Raw genomic sequence first — 8,395 nt, forward strand, 5'->3', positions numbered from 1 at the left:
CGATTCGTAAAAAAATAAAAATAAAAAAAGAGGGAGAAGTGTTTTTTTAATCATGGAAAATAAGGAATCAACAGGCCTAATTCTTGTTTAGGCTAATGGCACACCAAATGAAACTAAATGTTGAAGAGTTGAACATTTATATTTAATACAAACTTAAAAAGATGTCAAACGCGATGTGGAAGACGTACTTATTAGTCTTCAGGACCATGAAGACTTATGCTTTGTTTGCCTGGACTATATCTATGGCTCTGATACCCCTGTTTCCATTTCCTCTGGGAATGCATATTCTTCAGTGTTTATGTTATGTTCTTTAATTTCACATAGTCCCACTACATCACTTGAAGGACAAACTGCAGTGAAATGCTCCTTTTTGTGACACTGTAAGCACTCCACTTCTCCAGCTGGGCAGTCTTTCCATCATTGTTTGCACTTTCCACCACACCGGCCACACCTGAGAGAGCAGCACACCAAACTACTGCTACTCTTATCTTATAATTACAGAAAAAAGGGAATCTTCTGTTTATATAAATTTATGAAGTTTGGTACCTTGTCTTAACATTTGATTAGTAACTCTATCCTCTTTATCTCAACCACATTAAGCAGAACCAGTGGTTGACAATGAATGAAAGACTACAGTTGTCAGCAAAATTGGTGTTTTGTCCTGAATGACATAAAACAAAAATTTATATCTGAACTGAACTATCAAAACAATTCTTGTGTGGTTATGTTAAAGCAACCACACCCTAAATAGGTATGTTATTTATCCAAACTGAATGTAAAGTTGAGATTGAATCTTTTTCACCTGTAATAATCTACACAGCCCCTATAAGGTGAAATGTTTTATCACACACACACACATCACATGTGACAGCCATGTTCTGTAGTGGGATCTGAGGTTTAACACCAGTGGATCAATTCACCCTCACACAAACACATGCCGTATTAGATGTCACACTCTAGTTTATCATGGTGGGAAAAGTATGAATCATAAATAGATCAGTTTTGTAACTTGATACACACTTGTTTTGAGAAACATTGAAAGAACCACCAGTCTGCTACATTCTGAAGTGAAATTAAGAAAAAGTAGTCAGCTCATTCTTAAATTTCCGCATCTACAGTCACTCAGTTTAAAGAACAAAGTTAATTCAATGCAAGCTTTCGGACATGACCATGAAATTTTATTACCTATATGTCAAACATGTGAAAATCCAACGCTTCCCAGTGTGTAGTTCATACATGGCTTCTGCCGTCATCCAACAGTCACAGCATAAGAAAGCTGTTACTCATTACAATGTTATTTGTCTAACCCAAGCTCCGCTGAAAAACAGTGAGAAATGTTCATCCAAAACTCCACATGTTAATAGTTCCACAGTGGAAGTGCAGATCAGTCTAAATTAGGTCTTTATACACAACTTGTCAAAAACACAGAAGCGAACAAAATAAACTCTTGGTCTGATCTCCAGTGCTTTACTATATGAATCAATCCTGAGATTTTTGAAGATTATTTTTTGTAAATTTACAAACCAACATTTCTCTTCTCTTCAAAAACATCCTCAAACTAAAGTCTAACTGAAAACCACATGAAGTCTCCGTTTGACTCTTTACAAGAAAGTGCTTTATCTCAGTCTTCAAATAAATTAAAGAAATTCATGACATACATATTAACAAAAGTTTTTACATATATCCATATTTTACTTATTCTCACCTGTGAGTCTGTCTGTGATTTAATGAAAATTAATTCAGTGGCCCAACAAATAGATTTTTAAACATCTAGTCACAAAATAGGCAGTAAAATAAACTATTACACTTAATTGATGCTACTTTGCTGAACATTTTACATTTTAAATTTATCTAATTCTCTCAAACATTTATTTAAATGAAAGATACACTTTATATTCCAAACGTCCAGACATTCTCTTCAATTTCCAGGCTGTGGATCAGGAATGGCTGACTGGCAGCTGTGTCAAAGAATGGGAGATGAGTGGCTGCAGCAAAAGTGGGTCAGGAGTTTGAACTGGGGGATGAAAATAAAATTAACCACAAAGGGTTTTTTGTTAAAATCCATCATTTACATAAGAATTACAGAAGAAACTGTTGCTACATATTTAATGATATTAGGAGAAGCATTACAATGCATGTTCATGTTTCTTACCATCCATGTAAGTCAGTGTAGTGAGGAAGGGTGCATCCGGGGAAATATAGGCTGTGTATTGCAAATCTTCCATCAAGGGTGGTGTCAGCGGACCAGGAGTAAGTGATGTCATCATAGTGGAAGAAGCAGTATTTGGGCTTATGTATTTCTTTTGACGAGCTCGACAGTTCTGAAACCAAACCTGGATGGAGGGGACAATGGATTTATAAGTGGTCTGATCTGATTCCTCACATTTGATGTTGCTTTCACAACACTTTCCACCTACACTTTACAAACACGACACTGAGCATTATGTGCCTGTGCCATCACATCATATAACAGCACAATGGACAGATGGAGGGGATAAGGTGGGATGTTGAATAGTAAAAGAGACAGTGCATATAGTTTACTCTACTGCTCTACGCACAAAAATGCTCTGTAATAACAGCTGATCACTCTGTGACCCAACAGCTGAAGTCAAAACATCAATTTGGAAAAAACAAAAACAAAACTCAGTCGAACAACTCCTCCAGAGGCATCAGCAGTTGCTTTACCTGAATAACCCTACGGCTGAGACCAGTCCTTTCTGCTAGCTTCTGGAGAGTCTGAGCATCTGGGTTGTTATCTTTTGCAAACTGAGTTTGCATCACCTGCACATGTAGAGGTAACAGAGGGGACATATTCACATGGTGGACAGGTTAGTGAGTTTGATTACAGGATTTAGCAGGAGATGAGCTCAGAGTTAGAGTGCTGGCCTTCTGATCAAAAGCAATGTTACAAACCACTGCCACTAGAGGGCAGAAAGACATCAACGCTCAGTCGACACAGAGCAGCGTTAACCTTCAGGAGTTATTTGTCACTACCTGATCAATCTAAGCCAGATTCTGTCTCCATTGAACACATGACAATGTAAAGACAAGAGTAAATAGAACCCAACAAGTCTAGTGATGATTTGAGATGAACAAATATATGCAACACTGAGTAAAATAAATATTCTGCATTACCAGTTTTAAAGCTGTTCAGAATGTGACTTTAATAAGAAACCGTGCAGCATTGCTAGATATTTTCCATGGGTGTATTGCTGACTCCTTGCTAATGAATGGCAAACCAGACAACTTATCCAGGAGGTGATAGCCTCAATCTTCTGAGAAGGCGTGTGAAATTAACATTAAAAAGGTAAGGCTCAATCACAGCAGAGTCAGCACACACTAATTTAGTGTGGCAGTACCTGTAACTGGTCAACAGTGAAACTGGTTCTGGCTCTCTTTGCAGGTTTGGCCACAGTACTGGAGTCATCTTTATCCGTGACCTCTGCCACCTCTTTTGGATCATCTTTACAGGCACAGGACACATGATGTAGAAAGAAAACATATAAAATAAATTAATGTTTTCAGTTTGATCAATCACCAGGGATATCTAGGGGATATATCAGTTAAATGGAAAATGCTGCAATAACACTGAAAATGAGATTCTCTTAGTTTAATGAGTAAATTAAGATTTGGGTGATTCATTTTACATATTACACAAAATTTTATTTTTCACTTCATCAGATTATATCTTTTTAAAATCAGTGTATTCACTTTTGTTGTTCCATGATTCAAATGGACCATTTTAGTCATTATTTCATCCTTACACTCACCATTTTCCTTAGTGCGTTTGATGTTCTCCATCATGATGTCATAGTGTGGACGGCAGAAGACTCTGTTCTCCAGGAGTCCACATTCCTCACCAGTGGACAGCTGGCGCTTACAAGATGTGCAAGAAAAACAGGCCAGATGGAAAGTGCTGCCTCGCGCCCGACGGACCCAGTCATTGGAATGGATGTTACGTCCACAGCGAGCACAGCGGGTCCCATACCTCCTGAAGAAAGGTGACAGACAAAAAGAGAGGTCATATAAGGACAGTCAGGTTTAACTGAGGTAAGATTAGAATTGATTATGTGATTGATCAGTGAAGCTTAATATTTAGTAAACTAGAAATTTTATACAGAATTTGAATATTTATTCAGAATGAGGAACAACTCCTCACTTGTAGCGAAATCATTGAAACGAGTGTCAAAAAAAGAATTAAAAATTCCATAAAAATATTTTACCATGAGTATAATGGTGCAAATGAGACCTTCATATACTCTCATAGGTGTGTGTGTGTGTGTGTGTGTGTGTGTGTGTGTGTGTGTGTATGTTATATCATTTGTTCGAATAAATAAGTGTTATTTAAACAGCAGAGAAGCTTTTGCTCAAATCCATTTGGACTTTCCTATTAGTTGATAATTTTTGAATAGCTTCTGAGACTCAAATAAATCACAGATCAAAATCAAAAACACAACACTGGAGTACATTAATAAAATAAAAAATTCCAAAGTGAAAGAGGAAGTATTATCTAACTTGTGATAGTCTCTCATTTTCAACAAAACGTGCAGAAGTACACTTAATCCAGATCCACTGCTTGATGAAAAAAAAAAAAAAGATTACTTTATTTTTGTTTTACAAAATCACATAGGTCTCTGTGTTGAATAAAGTTAAATGGATTTGTTGGAAAAACCTGAAACATCCCATTAAGAAGTTTTTTTTAGAACTGCCGATGGGGAGTTTAACCTAAGGGGAGAGGTGAAGGCTGTTAATCGCCTCGACCACCCACACTAGGTTAAATATCTACAATAGATCATGACCTGGATAACCGAGAATTTTCACAAACACCCAAAACTACATTTCAGATCATTGATGTGGAACCATTGTGTCTTTATGATATGACGTAATGTTCAGTCATGACAACTGCACAAATAAAATAAGACATATCTCATGATATGAAATTTCAAACTTTTGACTTATTTAGTTTCTGATTTTTTATTGGTAAAATGAAGCATGGAAAATAAATTGTCTGAGGTATGACTTACCTGAAGTAGTCAAGTTTGCAGAAAACTTGTTTATCCTTGATATAGCAGCTCACGTGTCGCCCCAGTGATGTCTTACATACACTGCATGAGAGGCAGCGCACATGCCAGCACAGGTTGTTCACCTAAGATTGTTAAAACAAATGGTTAACAAGGATCATTACCTCTGCCAATAATCATCAGCGGTTATGTGATAATTCGTGTTTATGTGTCTTTTTGTTTACTTACACAAAATAATCTATTGCCTATTGCAAAAAAAATAAACAGTTGTTAAAAACTCATGATTTGGATCATAATCTAGATCTGAGAGATGAAACGATCGTTTCTGACAATGAGTTTTATCCATTAGATGTTTCTTGCTTTTATTTTCCTTAGATTGTTTTGAGTTTTGATAAGAGTGACTTTGGCAAAATGTGCCCAAGTGTCATCCGTATTTACGACATAACAATTCAAAGTATAAAATAGGTTAAAAATGTAAAAGTACTGTATATAACCAACATTAACAAGTAGTTAACTGCAGCTTATATTCACAATTAAAAGGTTCTAAAATATAAAAGAATTGTAATTTGATTAAAAGAAATAACAAACTAACAAAGCCACATTCAGCCACAGGTGACACACAGGCCTACACTTTGAACCGCCTCTGACTGTGGAAAATGTGAATAATGGTGCTTTGTGAGCTTATTTTCTTCCTTTAGATAAAATATAGACTACGGATTTTTTTTTTTCTTTCTTCAGTTTAAACCCTATGTGTGATATCTTGTCTTGATCCAATACAGTAAATCTGACCTTGAGCAGGTATCTGTCCACGATTTCCTGGCCGCAGGAGGTACACAGGGATTTCCCCTGCAGAGATGCCGCAGTGGACGAGGACGAGGATAAGGAGGACGGAGAGTAGCAGTCCTCCTCGAAGATATCCTCAGGTCCGGAGGAACCCTGTGTGGAACAACAGCTTATGAAATGCCCAATACTTAGGAAATAAGATGTGATAAAAATGAATGTCATAGGCAAGACTATTAAAGCGAAGCTGTTTGGCTATTTTTTTTTTTTTCTTCGTCTTGTTTGGCTTATGGGGCATCACTTTTTCTGGGGAGCGCACTGTCACACGGACTTGACTTCAGCCGAAGTTTTTTTACGCGTCACTTGTCGTCTTGGAGCGGAGGGGAAACAGCGTTCATTCGGTATTCAACCACCTACTGTGTCGGCAAAAATGTCCCCCCGTATGAAATCAGGCTCCGTTCCTCCAGGGTCCGACATAGTGTCAGCTGCAAATCCCGAGTGACGAACTAACCGGGAGTGACGTCGACCCCGTTCAAATTTCCATGACAACCTCAGCCTTTAGGTCGCGCGCTACTCAGGTGACACCCCCATAAACGGAACTACACCCAGACTTCTAATAAGAATCCCTGCCTCAGAATAATTCATGTGTCTGCGTTATGGAGCTGTGTGAGCAATTTTCTTTGTGTATATTGTATTTTTCTTATTATTCTAATTATTAAATCCCCCCCCCCCCCATTGAGACACACCCGGTCTTGATCACACCTGAATCAGATTCTGATTGATCACGTATCAGCCGCGCACGTGAGCTTAATCACAAGTCATCGATCGGTGCAGGTGAGTTTCCAGCGGTGTCCTCCTCACCTCACCCACATGTAGAGTTCACTCTGCTCTCTTTAAACAATACTTGGGTGGTGTAGCTCTATTATTATTATTTTTTTCTGTGAAACTTAATTTGGCAGCGTAAATTAAAAAAATAAAGAGATGAGCGCATATTTGCATTCAATAGTGTCAAGTTATTTAGTAAGACTCAACTGTTGGAATAGTTAGAGCATTGTTAATATTCTTATATGCATATACTTATTCAATTATAAGACATAAACGGTTGCCCACATGCAAAAAGTGGAATATTATTCCAATCCTGTTGTTTTTAACAAAAAAGTCCTCTTTTCACTGGCTACAGAAAATATCGGCTTTTTAAAAAAAAAAAAAAAAAAAGACTAAAACATAAAAGTTGCATTTTGACTTATTTGTCTTGTTCCAGCCTGTGATTTAAATTCATTATTTTTGTATTAATAATTAACAAGGGGGAAGCGCAACTTTCGCATTGGATTGAGATGTCTCTATCTTTACAACTAAATAAAAGACGTAGACGTCATTTGCACCATTCTCTCCTCAAAAAAGACAACCTGCAGGTTATTTTAAATGTAACCTCAAAATAAAATAAATAATATAAATTAATTCCTAAATTTGCTTAACAGTGTTTCACGCAGCATAATCCATTTAGCAGCGATTATAACGTGGAATTAATAAATTGTATAATATAACAGCATTGGCACAAGGATGTAATATTAGGTCTTTCTAAATTGTAATTTTATTTTATAGAGAAAATAAATTAATATTTGTTTTATTTAGCAACTGATGTGTTAACAAAAGCTATAATCATTTTTGATTTGTTATTTTGAATTAATATTTAATATTAAACACTTGGAAGGACAGAATGAGCTGAAAACCATCTCTAATTATAGTTCAGACTATCCGCAGCATACTCACCACGCTGTTAGAGACGGAGTTAAACATTTTCAAATAAACATCTGCTGGTTTCTCCACTGCATCCCCGTTCAGCCAGATGTTTTTATCTACAGCAGCAGATTGGGAGCCTGGGAGAAATCCACCGCGCTCCAGTTTGGCGACCCGCTTCCCCACTGAGTTTCTGCTCCTTGCAAGTCTCCTTTACGACTTTTTTTTTTCTTTTTTTTTCCCATTTTAAGCCACCCTGTGCACCTCCCACCGTCGGCCTGATCTGCCTGCTGCAGCTTCATAAAAGTACGGATGATCATGGCGCTTTATTTCTCTCTCTCTCTTCCTCTCTCTCTCTCTTTCTAGATCTCTAGAGTATTTAACTTGAAAGTAAAAGCTGCCTCATTCAAAGCAACTTCATTCAATCCAGGCACATAGAGAAGAAAAGTTACACGATGACAAACAACCAGTTTTGCACCCACCAACAGACAGTTTAGAATCACCAGTTTACTTTAACAGTATGTTTATAGACTGGAGCAATCAGAGGAACCTGTGGAGTTACAATAAAAAGAAAAGAAAAAAGCAAACCCCAAAGCCCCAGGTATGGATTTGAAACCAGAACCTTCTTTCAATAAATGAATAAATGAATGAATGAATGAATGAATGAATGAGAATAAAAATGATGTAAACCTCCAAGAAGTGTCCACTAAAAGTGTAAATATTTAAGAAAACTTAATCTTCTTAAAAAGTCAACTTTTAAAGTGATTTGTTGCCATGAACAGTATTCCTTTTTTTCCCCCTTCATGCCACTGGGGACATTATGAACACAGCTCACAGGTCGAGCTTATATTTATTTA

General features: G+C 37.0%; 1 protein-coding gene across 2 annotated transcripts; it reads right to left on the bottom strand.

The window, feature by feature from the left end:
• Positions 1 to 1,164: 1,164 nt before the first annotated feature.
• On the bottom strand, positions 1,165 to 7,743 carry lhx8a (LIM homeobox 8a). 2 transcript variants are annotated; one of them, XM_068340973.1, is made up of 8 exons: positions 7,572 to 7,743; positions 5,811 to 5,957; positions 5,025 to 5,146; positions 3,771 to 3,991; positions 3,360 to 3,463; positions 2,686 to 2,781; positions 2,153 to 2,333; positions 1,165 to 2,014 (listed from the first exon to the last, which is right to left on the bottom strand). In XM_068340973.1, the coding sequence occupies exons 1-8, from the start codon at positions 7,596 to 7,598 to the stop codon at positions 1,938 to 1,940; spliced, it is 975 nt and encodes a 324-aa protein (XP_068197074.1). In that variant the 5' UTR covers positions 7,599 to 7,743; the 3' UTR covers positions 1,165 to 1,937. The 2 variants fall into 2 exon arrangements, with proteins under 2 accessions (XP_068197074.1, XP_068197075.1); XM_068340974.1 differs by lacking the exon at positions 2,686 to 2,781.
• Positions 7,744 to 8,395: the final 652 nt, after the last annotated feature.

Source organism: Antennarius striatus, chromosome 18 (assembly GCF_040054535.1).
Source record: "Antennarius striatus isolate MH-2024 chromosome 18, ASM4005453v1, whole genome shotgun sequence".
In the NCBI taxonomy this organism is placed as follows: Eukaryota; Metazoa; Chordata; class Actinopteri; order Lophiiformes; family Antennariidae; genus Antennarius; species Antennarius striatus.

Coding starts and splice junctions, on each gene's coding strand:
- lhx8a (XM_068340973.1), bottom strand. CDS start 7,598: ATGTTTAACTCCGTCTCTAACAGCGTG. Junction 5,958..7,571: donor ACTCCGTCTCTAACAGCGTG/GTGAGTATGCTG, acceptor TGTTCCACACAG/GGTTCCTCCGGACCTGAGGA. Junction 2,782..3,359: donor TCACTGTTGACCAGTTACAG/GTACTGCCACAC, acceptor CTACATGTGCAG/GTGATGCAAACTCAGTTTGC.